Source organism: Aquarana catesbeiana, linkage group LG01 (genome assembly GCF_042186555.1).
Source record: "Aquarana catesbeiana isolate 2022-GZ linkage group LG01, ASM4218655v1, whole genome shotgun sequence".
NCBI classification, from domain to species: Eukaryota; Metazoa; Chordata; class Amphibia; order Anura; family Ranidae; genus Aquarana; species Aquarana catesbeiana.
The window spans coordinates 579,942,961-579,958,479 of record NC_133324.1 but is presented as its reverse complement, the minus strand read 5'-3'; the positions used below and the strand labels follow the sequence as shown (position 1 = coordinate 579,958,479).

The window sequence follows — 15,519 nt, the reverse complement described above, 5'->3', positions numbered from 1 at the left end:
TTATGGCCTTCAAAACTGTGATAGGTAGTGAGGAGTAAAATCAAAAATGTACGCCCTTAGAAATCCTGAAGGCAGTGATTGGTTTTCGGGGCCCCGTACGCGGCTAGGCTCCCAAAAAGTCCCACACATGTGGTATCCCCATACTCAGGAGAATCAGCTAAATGTATTTTGGGGTGCAATTCCACATATGCCCATGGCCTGTGTGAGCAATATATCATTTAGTGACAACTTTTTGTAATTTTTTTATTTTTTTTTTGTCATTATTCAATCACTTGGGACAAAAAAAATGAATATTCAATGGGCTCAACATGCCTCTCAGCAATTTCCTTGGGGTGTCTACTTTCCAAAATGGGGTCATTTGTGGGGGTTTTGTACTGCCCTGCCATTTTAGCACCTCAAGAAACGACATAGGCAGTCATAAATTAAAGGCTGTGTAAATTCCAGAAAATGTACCCTAGTTTGTAGGCGCTATAACTTTTGCGCAAACCAATAAATATACACTTATTGACATTTTTTTTACCAAAGACATGTGGCCGAATACATTTTGGCCTAAATGTATGACTAAAATTGAGTTTATTGGATTTTTTTTAGAACAAAAAGTAGAAAATATCATTTTTTTTCAAAATTTTCGGTCTTTTTCCGTGTATAGCGCAAAAAATAAAAACGGCAGAGGTGATCAAATACCATTAAAAGAAAGCTCTATTTGTGGGAAGAAAAGGACGCAAATTTCGTTTGGGTACAGCATTGCATGACCGCGCAATTAGCAGTTAAAGCGACGCAGTGCCGAATTGTAAAAAGTGCTCTGGTCAGGAAGGGGGTAAAACCTTCCGGGGCTGAAGTGGTTAAGGAAATTCCATTAGACTTGCTGTCATACAAGCCTGCCTTCCTGATGGCTATCACGTCAGCTAGAAGGGTGTCGGCGTTGACGGCCCTTTCATGTAGGGTACTTGATCAATCACCATGACAGAGTTGTGTTTCGACCTGTTCCATCCTTTTTGCCAAAGGTGGTGTTGGCCTTTCATTTAAATCAGGACATTATTTTGCTGCCTTTTTTCTCTCTGCTTTCTACTGCATTCTTTGGACGTTGTCCGGGCAGTCAAGGTTTATTTGTCTAGATCTGTGGAGATCCGAGGATCAGACTTTTTTTTTTTTTTTACCAAAGGGACCCAAGAAGGGGCAGGCAGCTTCCAAAGCTTCCATTGCCAATTGGGTCCATCAATTGTCTTGGTGTCTGTCAGAGTCTTAGGGCCACATGAAGCACCGATCTAAGAACTTGTGAGGCTGACATAAGTGAAAACTTAGCAGAGTTACCTTGGGCTCTTTATTTTTCTATGGATGCCCTGAAGTATTTAATTTCACACTTGGGACCTTTTAGGATATTTCGTTGAAAGTACGGTTCAGCAAAGTTCTTTTGTAAAAGCTGTCCTCGAGGCAATCTTTTTATCACCCACAGGGCTCATCCTCCAGAGCGAAGCCTTAGCCCCAGTTCCATAAAAGAACTTGGTCCTCAAAGGCGGCAAGGGTCAGATTCCAGGTCTCCCACTATATAAGGATTTCTTAATTTGGGTGGATGTTTGCAAAAGAGGGTGTCTCTCTTGTCTCCTGTTTGTTAAAGGAAGTGCTACTTCCAGAACAGGAAGGGGTTTCCAGCTTTCATTTGTACCAGTTTATGGTTCCATGCCAAATGGAACTGACCAATTTTTGGATTTGAAGAGTCTCAACAAATTTCCTCAAAGTACAGAGGTTTTGAATGGCTTTGTTCCAGCCAGTGAAATTACTGGCATCAGTGGATGTAAAGGATACCATACCTACATGTTCCCGATCTCCTTTCTTATCAGACACTTTAGGTGGTTTGTAATATAAAGTTGGCTTTTGAGGGTCTGGGGGTGCCCATTTTGGTTACCTGGACAATTTGCTGATTGGAGTTATTCCCTTCTTCAGCTGGAGCACAATTTATCTCTGTTTGCACCCTGCAGAGGTTGGATGAGTTCTTAATATTAGAGGTCAACATTGATTCAAACCCTTTACCTCACCAGTAATTAGAGGTAATTCAGAGGTGTGCGTATATGGGATTCCTACAGGAAATAGTCCATGCAAAGGCAGTTCTTCCTCTAGGGGCCTCTGCAGCTTTGAGAGATCAGATGTCTTCCTTCAGAACTCTGAGGTATCCTTTGATGCGTATTTGCATGAGAGTATTGGGGAAGGTGGTTGCCAAGTTTGAGGAAGTTCCTGTTGCCCAATTCCACGGTAGGCCTCTGCAACAGAATGTCCTGTCTAGGTACAGAAGGACTTGGTTGTTGGATTCTCTAATGTCTCCAGATCCCAGCACTCTACGAACTCTAGAGTGGTAGATAGCTCCAATGAGATTGGAGACAAGGAAATCTTTTCTCCCCCTTTTTTCCCTGGAAAGTACTAACCACGAACACCAGCTGATTAGAATGGGGAGGAGACTAGGGTCACATATCAGTGTAGAGTACCTGGTCCTCGCAGGAAATAACTTTACCTATTAACATGCAAGAACTTTGGGCTATGGGCCTAGTTCTCATGCACTGGTCAGACCAGCTAAGGAGAATCCTGGAAGAGGTCCACTCAGACAGTGCCATGGCTGTGGCATATAGTAATCACCAGGGAGGTACCAGGAGCCATGCTTATCAGGTAAAGGTGAATCTTTTCCTGTCCTGGGCAGAGCTTCATGTCCCCCCTCTATCCGCAGTTCACATTCCAGGGATAGAGATTTGGCAGGCAGATTACCTCAGGCGTTGGCAATTGTATCCAAGTGAATGATCCCTCCAACTGGAGGTGTTTAGTGCGTTCTGTTGACGAGGGGCAAGCCATAAGTGGATCTGATGGCTTTCAGGTTAAATGCGAAGCAAGATAAGTTTGTCTCCAGGATCAGGGATCCTCAGGCATTGCAGTAGATGCCTTGATGATGCTAGGGGATGATTTGGGCCTTTTCTCCTTTACAGCTTATTTCACTTGTTTTGCAGAATTTGGTTGTAAGGTATACCGGTAACTCTAGTGGCACTGCCTTGGCCCAGGAAAAGTTTTAAACACATAGTAAACATGTCAGAGGGTGAGCCCTGGCCTCTTCTAGCTCAGCTGGACCTTGGGGCCAAAAGTCCATTTGTCCATCTTTCTTTACAGTTGCTGACTTTAACGGCTTGGCTATTAATGCCAGATTCCTGAAGGATAGGGAAGTGTTGGAGGCAATCATTCGCACACTTTTGAAGGCCAGGAAGGCTACTTCAAGAATGATTTACCATAGGACCTGGAAATCTCTTGTGGCATGGTGTGAGGCTAGTAAACTGCTTCCTTGCAAGTATGTTGTGGAGCCGGAGTAACTATGAAGCTGGCATTTGGTACCATCATAGGAAAGTTTTCGTCCTTGGCTTTTTTTGAAAGCCCAATTCTTTACTCTCTGTTAGAAGTGTCAGACACACGGTGGTGTCAGTTTTACAGAGACCACCTTTTTAGCCGTTTCAGGGCCTTCCATTAGTCCTTTTTTCCTAGAGGATTGTATTTTTGGTACTATTACTATGGCAAAAAGTGTTATGTTTCTTTCTTGCAAAGAACCGTTTTTTGATACTGTGTTATGATAGGGTGGTTCTTCTATCTCAGTCTTTTTTGCCAAATGTTGTTTCAGCCTCTCGTCTTAATCAGATGCCTTCTTTTTTTTCCCCAAGGCTTCAGTCGCTGGGAACTGCCCTTCACGTGTTAGATGTGGTTCAGGCTGTCAAAATGTATTTGAAAGTGTCTGCTGCAATCAGGCAGCTGGATTCATTGTTTATTCTTCCTGAAAATGTTTGGAAGGGTTAGGTGGTTGCGAAGTCGACCAATGGTGGATTTTTCGACTTGCACAAGCCTATGGCTTTGAAGGATAAGGTTTCCACCTTTTCACCTGTCATCAGGCGTCGGCGGCTTAGGTTTTCAAGGCTGCGACCTAGTCTTTGGTACATACCTTTTACAAGGTTTTTTCCAGGTGGATGCAAGGGCTGCAGAGGATACTGCTTTTGCCTGCAGTGTTTTGCAGGCTGCAGAGTGGTTACTTTCTCTGTCCTCCCCTCATATGCATTGCTTTGGGACATCCCAGGTAGTCATGATCTATAACCTGCTCTGTGTCCCGTGATGTACAAAAAAGAAAATCTAATTTTTGTACTTGCCTAAAAAATTCATTTCTTGGAGTACATCATGGGACACAGAGATCCCGCCCCTCTTTTGGGATTTTATTGCTTGCTGCAAAACTTAAGTACTTTCTGTGTGGGAGTGGTTATGTAGGGGAGGACTTCCTGTCTGTTTCTACCAGTGTCTACTCACCTATAGGTGGTGCATAACCCAGGTTGTCATGATTTATAACCTGCTTTGTGTCCTGTGAGCATTCAACGCCAACTCCAGTTTGTAAATGTTGAACACAGATCCTAATGGGAGTGTTGATTGCCACTTAAAGCAAGCTGCTAGCATGTGTCAGAATTTTCGAAAGCCTGCTAGCTGCTTGCCTAAAGTGGCAATCAACACTCACATTAGGATCTATATTCAACATTTACAAACTGGCTCTGAATTGTACTTTAAAAGCTTTAACAATTTTTAACATGACACAATTCTACCGCTTCTGTGTGAAAAGCAGTGTGTGGTGCCATTGTATTATTTATGGCAGGCTTTAAAGGGCGGTTATGTGGCTTCAAAAATACTGAATAAATGCTGCATAAACACATGGTATTGATATACGTGTGAACGAGCCCTAAGACGGTAGTTTATGTATTTACAGATAATTTTAATATCCGGCATGTATGGTGATAATAATCTGTTGATTTTTAACCCTAGATTTATTTTATTTTTTTCAACTTTTCCAGATAAGAAAAAACCAAGATCCACTGAATTAGACAGATTAGTTTTGCAGAAATATTTGCAGGCTGATGTTGGTGACCAAAGCGAGAGCATCTCCTCAAGACCCAAGAGACCGTCTGCACCACCATCTGCTTGGTGGGTAGTAAGACAAGCTGAAAGGAATTCTACGTTTGATGTGGAGGAAGCCTTACCACAATCTTCACCAAAAAGCAAAAGTATGTCACTGTTTATGTTAAAAAAAAAAAAAAAAAAAAGTTTGTCACTAATTTGCTTTTAATTTGTACTTATATTCATAAGATTGTCCATTTGTACACAGAGCAGGGAGATGCTTCAGAGCTGTTATGTTTCTGTTAAGGGCTGCGTGGTTTTGTTTCTTAGGTGTAGATATTTACCATTAGCGATGACAGAAGGCATTGTGAAGTGGTGAGTACTAATAAGCAAAATTAGCTTGTTTTGGGTGACCAAAAATTTGAGAAAATTTTACTATTTTCATTGTGACTTTGCCATTTCAGAAAAATGCATTTGTATTTGGAGTGTGGAAGGTGAAATAATGGCAGTATAAAGAGGAACTTCACTCTTTTTTTTTTTTTTTTTAAATCCCTACTTACTGGTCATGACAGCATTGTCCTTGATTTGGGTATTTAACTGCCCAGTGAATCCAGCATTTTCCTGCTGCAATCAACTGATCAGGTTTAGCAGCCCAGGTTCCACACCACCATCTTTGTTTCTCTCAGTCATCGGATGCCAATTGCCTTGTCTAGGTTCAGGCAGCTGGTCTCTGATGACATAAACCAGCTCCACCTGTTGGCTGCTGTGAGTCCTCACTCCTGCAGCTTCCTAGGATTTACCACCTTAATGATCTGTACACACGATCCAAAAATCTGACGACAGATCGTCCGACTTTTTTCGCTTGCTAGTCGCAAGTAGAAATTGAAGAGGTTAGTAAAGTTACAAAAATTCTCGTAAGACGGAATAAAAATTTGCAAGTGATGTAACGTGTTGTGTATTTGTATTGTATTTTCAGACGACAACTGTACTGATTAATTGAAAATGGTACGATCTAGTATCGTACAAGAGAAATTTTCATGCTTGTCCCATTGGATAATAGCAGATTAACTGTCGTGATCGCTTATCAAAAGCTGTGTGCTAATGATCAGATTATCGTATGATCGTTTCGAAAGCGGTATTTTTCACGATTTTGGGATCGTGTGTACAGGCCATAAGACAAGCATAATAAGGCTTGGTAAATTCTTGGCATTTTGTTTTTGTAAATCAAATATGTATCTTTGCGCTAGTCTGGTATAGAACTGCTGCAACCCAAATCCTGAACAGGAATAAAAACTATACAAAAAAACTTGCTGCGCTGTTCCTATGAACTAATGAATGTGATCGTGTATAAGGATAATACATAAAATACGTGAATCAATCTAATGGAATAGGTGAATTGACCCAATGAAACAGGTAAATCAATCTAAGCAGATAATTCACCTGATGGTGATGAGAGTGTATGTGGGTTGACTCTACTCTCACATAAACCAGAAAAAGTGTCCAAAAAAACTTTCAACCATAAAGATATGAACCAGTTTAATTATGCACTGACCTACATGCTCCTGCTGCCTTGTGCGAACACCTGCACTGGGTTAGAGACACCTTCCCTCCCAAAGCACTTTGGAGTCTCCAAACTCCAGCCCCTGATTCTAGAATTACAAAAGGTAATGTGAGTGGAATCGCCCATGGAAACGTGAGGGGAATTGAAACTACCAGTTCCAGCAAGAAAACCCAGAATCCTCTTGCAACTGAAAAATTTTGAATGGAGGAGTGGTGAAACAGAGTCACTGCCAGAGACTGGTGGGCGGTTATGCAACAAGACGACAATTCTACTAAAAGGGGGTAGTATCAGCTTTAGATGCGTAAATGATTAAAAATACATAATTTCCTTATTATTTATATTGCTGTATTTCACCTTTATCTGCAGGGCACTGTTTGAATGCACACTTAAAGTTTGCCTGCTTAAAAAGTAACTTTCTGTGAAGTGTACTCATTTTCCTATGACTGTAATTATAGTGGCAAATATCACCTGAATTTGGGACAAAGTTAATGGGATTCCAAGAAATGGCAAATCATTATTTGTCTATTATTACAAGCAAGAGAAATCTCCTTTCTCATGACCACCCTAAAAAGGAAAGGGAAGAAATGGTGGCGTGTATACTTTTCATAGAACTTCTTTTGACAGACAATAAGCACTATCTTTTTAAAATTGTCAAACATAAGGGGGTTCTGCATGTGCTTCTAGCCAATGTAGAGGTATGGATGTTTCTCTCTTAGACAACTCTTCATTCATCATGTTAACCTTGAATAACATCAAAGTGTCGTAGTGCAATGGGACAAAGTATCAAAAGTAACCTATGGTAATACTTTTATCAATTCCCTGCAATGAAACTCATAGCAAGATTTAAAAAGAAAAGACACCTATGGTTTATCTGAAAAAAAAAAAAAAAAGTACTATACGTGTCTTTTTAAAAAAAAAACAAATTTAAGATTTTGGTCCTCTGTAGTTGTAAGTTTAACCACTTCCCGCCTGGCCTATAGCAGAATGAAGACCAGGAAGTGGTTCAGTTATCCTGACTGACTATCCAGACTAACACCACCGATCTACACGCCCCCGCAGGCGTGCGCTGGCCTGTTATCCTGCTGGACATCATATGACGTCCAGCAGGATAACAAGCCAGTGCATGCCCGCGGGGGTATCTGGGTAAAGAGCCTTTGACGTAGGCTCTTTACTACATGATCAGCTGTGTCCAATCACAGCGGATACAGTGTAAATAGGAAGAGCAGTTTACCGGCTTTTCCTCCACTCGCAATGACAGACGCGAGTAGATTAGAGTTGATCAGCTGCTCTCCTGATGGGGGGTCTGCGCTGATTATCAGTGCAGCCCCCCCTGAGGATGCCCACCCAGGACCGCCAGATATGCCAATTAATGCCCAATAGGGATGGCACTCAGTGCCCATCAGTGATGCCTGCCAGTGCCGCCTAACAGTGCCATCTATCTGTGCCACCTATCAGTGCCCGTCAGTGCTGCGTATTAGTGCCGCCCATGAGTGCCTCATCATCAGTGCAAATCAGTACTGCCTCATCAGTGCAGCCTCATCAGTGCCCATCAGTGAAGGAGAAAATTTATTTACAAAGTTTTGTAACAGAAACAAAGAAACTTTTTTTTTTTAATTTTCTGTCTTTTTTTTTATTTGTAGCGCAAAAAATAAAAACCCCAGTGGGGATCAAATAGCACCAAAAGAAAGCTTTCTTTTTCATACATCATGGGACACAGAGTTAGGCTAATTTTTATTACCTACTGGGTTATACGCCATCTCTAGGTGGATGGACACTGGTAGACAAAGTCTTAGGAAGTGATCCCCTATATAACCCCTCCCATACAGGAAGTACATCAGTTTTTTTTTACCAGTGTCTGCTAGGTGGATGGGCACGTTTGTGCTTTCTGAGCTCTGGGTCTCTAGCCCCACAGACGGTTCTTAAATGAATCAAGGGATTGACCGATCTGATCCATTTGACACAGGCTCTATATGCTTAGATAAATGGTACCTGAGCCTTGCAAAGAAGACTCAAGATCCTGCAAGGTTTTTCCTGTAATGCGGCCTCCGGGCACTGGACCCTGCGAAGTGGAATCCTGGACACCACAGCGCCAAGGCATTCCTGCAGGGTGCTGTACAGGTCCAAGGGAGTGGACCCTAAACATGAAAAGGGGTACCCAGTCCTTGAAGGTCCTCAAGTGACAGGAACCCGCCGTGATGGGTGAAGATTGGGCTCTTAGTTTCTAAGCTGCCCTGTGCCTGGACGGGTAAGTGAAACCCCCTTATTTACTTATTGTGGGGTGTCCCAGTGATTGTAACAATCAGTCAAGCTAGCTAGAGGCTTGACACCTGTGTGCAGTGACCATACGGGGGAGTTTTGGGCTAGCTGTGGGTGTTTGCAAAGTGTACCTTTTTTGCTTGTGTCTGGTTGTTTTTGACCTGTATGATGGCGCACGACAGTGCACCATTTCGCCTTGGTTTGCCATGGTGCACATGCATTCGCAAGAGCGCTTCTGTGTTCAGCAGTTTGTTTGGCAGCCACGGAGCACGTGGCTTCGCCATAGGCGTTGTGTGCACTTGGAGAAGTGCACCGTAGTCTAATCTGGGCGCTTATGCGAATACAGCCGCGCCCATTTGCCGGGAACGCGCACATGCATGCGCATAATGTCCCGGCGCACAGCCAGCTTATTTAAGCTGTGTATGCCAAGCATGCGGTGGTTCCAGAAGGCAGCTGTGGTAAACAGAGCAGGCTCTGAACCAGGCATTTGCAGCTGTTCATTTCTTCTTACCCTGGTCACATGGGTAAACAGGTGTTGCTTGGCAGGCTAAGGTGCTTAGCAGGATTGTTGCATAGGGGCTTGGTGAGTCCTATTAAAGGGTCTCCCTTCTGAGGTGTTTTAATACTACACCCAGGTACTCCCTTTTTGTGGCTTGTAAATGTCTTCAAAAAAAAGGAGCGGGACTAACACTACAAGGAAGGGCACACCTATGTCATCAGTAGCTCCTGATGAACCTAGTCCTATCCCTAGTGTTGTATCCCCTGAAAGACCAGAGGCTTCCGGGCAATCTGAGTCGCTGCGCCTTTCTGGTATTGTGCCTACAATCAACGCTGCTTCACCCTTTATCACCAAGGATGAACTGTCCTCGGCCCTAGCAGGGCAGCAAGTACTGTGACAGATCCCCCTCCCCTGAGCCTCCTATTTTGGAGCAGGAATGGATTGAGGATCGGGAACAGCTAAAAGCTCAGGATACTGTGGAGGGCCTGGCGGATGAGTCTGCTTCTGAGCAATCTGGACAAGAAGATATCCAATTGGTGTCTGCCTCTCAGTCGCAGCGGCTCTTGATCCTGACTCTTACTGAGATTGTTCGTTCTGCCTTTAAGTTGCCTCTTGCAGAGGTTACTGACCCCCCCCCCCCCCGGTCCTCTTTGGGGCCCCTGAGGCCTCTTCAGGCTTTCCCCTAACACCCACTGTTGGAACAGGCGGTGTATGCTGATTGGGAACATCCTGACATGATTTTTGTTCCTCCTAAGAGGTTTTCCCTTTTATAACCCATGAATGAAAAGTTAATTAAGAAGTGCAGCATGCCAGCCGTAGATTCAGCAGTCTCTTCCTTAAACAAGAACTTAACTTGTCCGGTGGATAATGCACAGGGCTTGAAAGACTCTGTTGACAAGAAACTGGAGTCATTATTAAAGGCTTCATTTTCTTTGGCCAGTTCAGCTTTTCAGCCAGCTGTTGCTGCAACTGGTATTTGCCAGTCCGTAAAGGATCAGGTCAGATGGCCTGACAGGCCTAACCAGGAGGATGATCTTCCTGAAAATAAGACAGATATTCCTTGAGCGCTGTGTTTTGCTGTTGATGCCTTAAAGGATTCAATACAGCAGGTTTGTCGTTTGGCTCTCTTGTCTGTACATATGCGCAGACTTTTGTGGCTTAAGAACTGGTCAGCCGAGCTTCCTTGTAAGAAGTTATTGGCAAGTTTTCCCTTTCATGAGGAACGTTTATTTGGTGATGATTTGGACAAATATATACTAAAGAATTCCGGAGGGAAGAGCTCCCTTCTTCCTGTAAAGAGAAGCACCAGGGGTCCACCGTTTAAAACCTCAGGGACTGCTTCCTCAGGTGTCTTGGCGCTAAGGCGGTTCCGCCGCCAACAGGGCGCTAGAGCCAAGGGCAAGCCGCAAAGGCCAGGGCCACAAAAAGCCCTGGGTCCAAAGCTCTTCTAAACATGACACCAAGCCCTCCTTTTGAGGGGACGCCCCCACTCTATCGGGTGGGGGGGAAGGCTGCTGCACTTTGCGGATATTTGTAAAACAGTGGTTCAGGACGAGTGGGCCACCTTGACTATATCCGCACTTACAAGCTGGAGTTACAGGAGTTCCCCCTCAGAGATTTCTAAGATCCAGTGTTCCCTCGGATCCTCCAAAAAGAAACGTACTGTTTCATGCACTACATCATTTAGTGCATCAAGGAGTGATTGCACAGGTTCCTGTATCCGAAAGGGGCGGGGGGGTTTTATTCTAACCTGTTTACAGTTCAAAAACCAAACGGGGACACAAGGCCCATTTTGGATCGAAGATCCCTGAACCAGTATCTACTAATCCAGTCCTTTCGGATGGAGTCTGTATGCTCTGTTGTAGCCATCGCTCCAGATGGGAGACTTTCTAGCCTCCATCAATATAAAGGACGCATATTTACACGTACCTTTCAGCCTCATCAGAGGTTCCTGAGATTTGCAGTAGAGGAACTTCATTTTCAGTTTGTGGCTCTACCCTTCGGGCTTGCCACAGCTCCCCGGGTGTTCACAAAGGTCCTAGCACCAGTTCTGGGTCTTTTAAAGGCCCAAGGAATCTTGGTGCTCAGGTATCTGGATGACCTGCTCAAAGATCACTCGCTACAGGCTCTAGAACAGAGTATAACCTGCACAGTACGGTATTTGGAAAGCTTAGGCTGGGACATAAATACCGAAAAGTCAGCCTTGAGACCAACTCAAAGTCTGAAGTATTTAGGTCTGATCCTAGATACGGTCCAAGCAAGGGTATTTTTGCTACCCATAAGGATCTGTGCCATAAAGGATCAGGAGCGTTAGATAAGGGGCCCCAGACAACCCTCCATTCGGCTCTGTAGGAAGGTCTTTTAGGAAGGATGGTGTCCTCCTTCGAGGCAGTGCCCTATGTCCAGTTCCATTGCAGGCCTATACAACAAGACATCTTGTTGGCTTGGAACAGGAGAGGACAAGCCCTGGATTATCCAATGTTCTTATCTCCTCGGGCACGCTTAAGCCTAAACTGGTGGTAGTGGTGGTCCTTCGAGGCAGTGCCCTATGCTTAAGCCTAAACTGGTGATTGCAGGATCAAAACCTACAAAAGGAAAGTTCCTTCCTCCCGGTAACTTGGAGAGTTCTGACTACAGAAGCCAGTTTCTCAGGCTGTGGAGCGACCCTAGAGCGGCTCACAGCTCAGGGGAAATGGTCAAGGACAGAACAGATCCTGCCCATCAACATCCTGGAGTTACAGGCAGTACGTCTGGCCCTATGGTCCTGGACGGGAGAGCTTCGGGACTGCCCTATCAGGGTTTAGTCTGACAATGCCACTGCAGTGGCCTATATAAGCCACCAAGGTGGTACCAGGAGTCGTTCAGCTCTGAAGGAGGTGAACCACATACTAGCCTGGGCAGAGGGACATGTGGCAGTTATATCGGCAGTCCATATCCCAGGAGTAGAGAACTGGAAGGCAGATTATCTCAGCCGCCAGCAGATCTGCCTGGGGGAATGGTCCCTACACCCAGGAGTGTTCCAGGAAATATGCCAGCGTTGTGGATGGCCAGAGGTCGACCTATTGGCATCCAAGTTCAACAACAAGCTACAGCAATTTGTGTCCCAAACAAGGGATCCTCTGGCAATCGGAGCAGATGCTCTGGTAGTTTTGTGGAGCCAGTACTCTCTGGTTTATGCTTTTCCCCCAGGTCTCTCTCTCCTTCCACATTTGTTGCGCAGGATTCAGAGAGAGGGGTTCCAGTCATTCTGGTGGCATCAGTCTGGCCCAGAAGGCCCTGGTTTACGGAGATTGGCAATTGACGGGCCATTTTCGTTTACAAGTCGCCCCAATCTACTGTCTCAAGGTTCTATATTCCAGCCCAATGTACAGTCTCTAAATTTGACGGCATGGCTATTGAAGCCAGGGTGTTGAGGGACCCCGTGGCATCTCGGGACCAGTGGTGTCTACCCTAGTGAATGCTAGAAAAGCTGCCATAACGTCTGGAAGACTTGTATTGCTTGGTGTGCAGCCAGAAAATGGCATCTCGGAAATACGTGATTGGGAGAATTCTTTATTTTCTACAGTCAGCTATAGAAATCAGATTGGCTTTGAGTACAATCAGAGGTCAGATTTCAACCCTGTCAGTATTGTTCCAAAGGCCTTTAACCTCCTATTCGCTGGTCTGAACATTTATGCAGGGGGCAACTCGTTTGCTTCCCCCATTAGGTCACCTATGTGTCCCTGAGACTTGAACTTGGTGATGATTGTGTTACAGAAACAACCATTTGAGCCTTATCAAGGAAATTTCATTAGATTTCCTGTCACACAAGCTAGCCTTCCTGATGGCCATCACCTCGGCTAGAAGAGTGTCGGAGTTGGTGGCCCTTTCGTGCAGGGAACCATATTTGATCCTTCACCACGACAGGGTCGTGTTACAACCTGTTCCATCCTTTTTGCCAAAAGTGGTGTCAGCCCTTCATTTAAATCAGGATGGTAGTTTCCTTTTTTTTTTTCTCTCAGCCTTGTTCGGCGGAAGAAAGACTGCATTCCTTGGACTTTGTCCAGGCAGTCAAGGTTTAGTTGTCTAGATGTGCAGAGATCCGAGGATCAGACTCCTTTTTTGTTTTACCAAAAGGACCCAAGAAGGGGCAGACAGCTTCCATTACCAATTGGGTCCGTCAATTGGTCATTCAGGCATATGGTCTGAAACGTAAAGCTCCTGCCTTTAGGGTGAGAGCTCATTCTACCAGGGGTGTAGGAACCTCTTGGGCTTTTTGCCATCAGGTATCTGTGACTCAGATTTGTAAGGCCCCTACCTGGTCTTCAGTTCATACGTTCACAAAATTTTATCAAGTGGATGTTTGAGGATTCGGCTTTCAGCCGCAATGTTCTGTGGGCTGCCGTATAAGGTCTGATGGCTATTGTTTGGCAGGGTGTCTCCCTCCCCTCAAGGCTATTGTTCTGGGACGTCCCAGTAGGTAATGAATATTAGCCTAACTCTCTGTCCCATGATGTATGAAAAAGACCTTACTATAAAAAAAATATAAAAATTCCCTAAATTTTTCCCCTATTTTGTAGATGCTATAACTTTTGTGCAAACCAATCAATATATGCTTATTGCGATTATTTTTTTAAATTTTTTTTTTTTGGCAAAATACATATTGGTCTAAACTGATGAATACATTGATAAATTTGTTTTATATATATATAATTTTTTTTTTGTTAGATATGTATTATAGCAGAAAGTAAAAAAAATATATATATTTTTTTTTTGTTGTTTTTTTTTTAAATTGTCAGTTTTTTTTGTTTATAGCGCAAAAAAATAAAAACCGCAGAGGTGATCAAATACCCCAAAAGGAAGGTCAAAAAGAAATCCCTACTGGTGGCCAAAGTCCCCTCTATGCTGGGAATAACTCAGCTTAGAGCAATAGACATTTCCCCCTTGAAATCCTAAGTCCATTTGGTTTAACTTCAAGCAAGTTGTTAGCTGAATGTCAAGCTAGATAATATAGATCCCAGTAGTCCCCCCAGTTGTAGCCATAAAGCACGTCATTATTTTCCTCATGCAGCTTTCGCTTCTACATCCCAATCTCTTTGTAAGCAGCATGGGGTTTCTGGGGGGGGGGCACATATGATTGGCTAGCCTGATGGTCTGTCACAGTGCCCCTTACAGGTCTGCAGCACCTCGCTATCGGCCAACAGTGGTCACTGTGGGTCAAGGCAAGTTTGTTGGAGAAGGTTTGGTGAACATTGTTCCCTTTGCCCCTACCCCTCTCATGTCCCATCCTTTCCAATGCTCCTCCTCCTGTATTTTGCTGTTGTAAATTTGAGGGGGATGGAGGCCCCATGGTTCCCCTTAGTCAAGTTACTGCTTGGGCTGGAGTTGGAAGTGATTGTATTTGGGGCATATGCCCTTTTAAGGCAAAGCTGGATACCTGCAAAAGAAGCCACGACCTTTACTGAGTTGAGGACATCCTACCCTGTATGCTGGGGTTGAGAGGCTCCTGTGGGAGGTGTTGGGAACCCCTGTCATTCGTTTGGTTTACTGGGTGAAAACGTGTAAATCTGCAGCTTCCATATTATGTTTGTTGTGGACTTCCATCATCAACATTACATCAGTGGTAAGGTGGCTGAGGAAGGGGCAGTTATGTAGCATTTACTCTGGCAGGAATATTGTTGGGGTACGTCTTTCACAAGAGAATCTGTGTAAGCTGCCTGGCCCCATTGCATACGCTTTAACGCTGATGTCACCAGGGTCTCTGTAAGCTGCCTTTATACAGCTGTAATGCTCCTGTGATGTTGATTGTTCCAGGGAGTCTGCAAGCTGGCGCTCCTACTGGATGTTCGCCAGCCACTAAATCCAATTCCCTCAAGTCTGTAAGTACCCTGTACTGTTTCAGTTTGGTGGACATTATGGGAGTTGCATGTCAAAGAAGAATGCTCAGGCCTTGGTGGGACCTGCAAGGCAGGAACTCAATCTTTTGCTTGGGTGTCTTGTTTTTAGTTGTACCTGGCGGCCTACTCCTACAAGTGGCACTATACCCATTTTGTGATTATCTAAAGCAGAGCTGTGTCCCTCAGTAAACACAGAGAAAAGTAGTTTATGGTGAGTAAAAAATAATCTTGTTTTCTTAGTTGTACAATACAGTACATAGGATCTTTAGTCTTTAACCATGGGCTATAATCAGCTGCCTAGGGGTAATTGGACACTGGCAAAAAAGAAAACAGCTACGGAATTCCCTAAATAACCCCTGCCCCACAACACACATGCACTCCCCACCCGCCTCTTTTTTTTTTTTGCTAGTGTCTTTAGGTAATAGACCTTTTCTCTC

The 15,519-nt window shown here is 44.3% G+C and overlaps 1 protein-coding gene across 3 annotated transcripts in view; it reads left to right on the top strand.

The window, feature by feature from the left end:
- Window positions 1–15,519, top strand: part of CENPC (centromere protein C) — a 299,799-nt gene that overhangs the window by 232,000 nt on the left and 52,280 nt on the right. For all 3 annotated transcript variants that reach the window (XM_073597780.1, XM_073597787.1, XM_073597774.1), the window contains exon 23: window positions 4,848–5,057. In XM_073597780.1, the coding sequence (XP_073453881.1) occupies window positions 4,848–5,057 (210 nt within the window). The remainder of the gene's footprint in view (window positions 1–4,847; window positions 5,058–15,519) is intronic.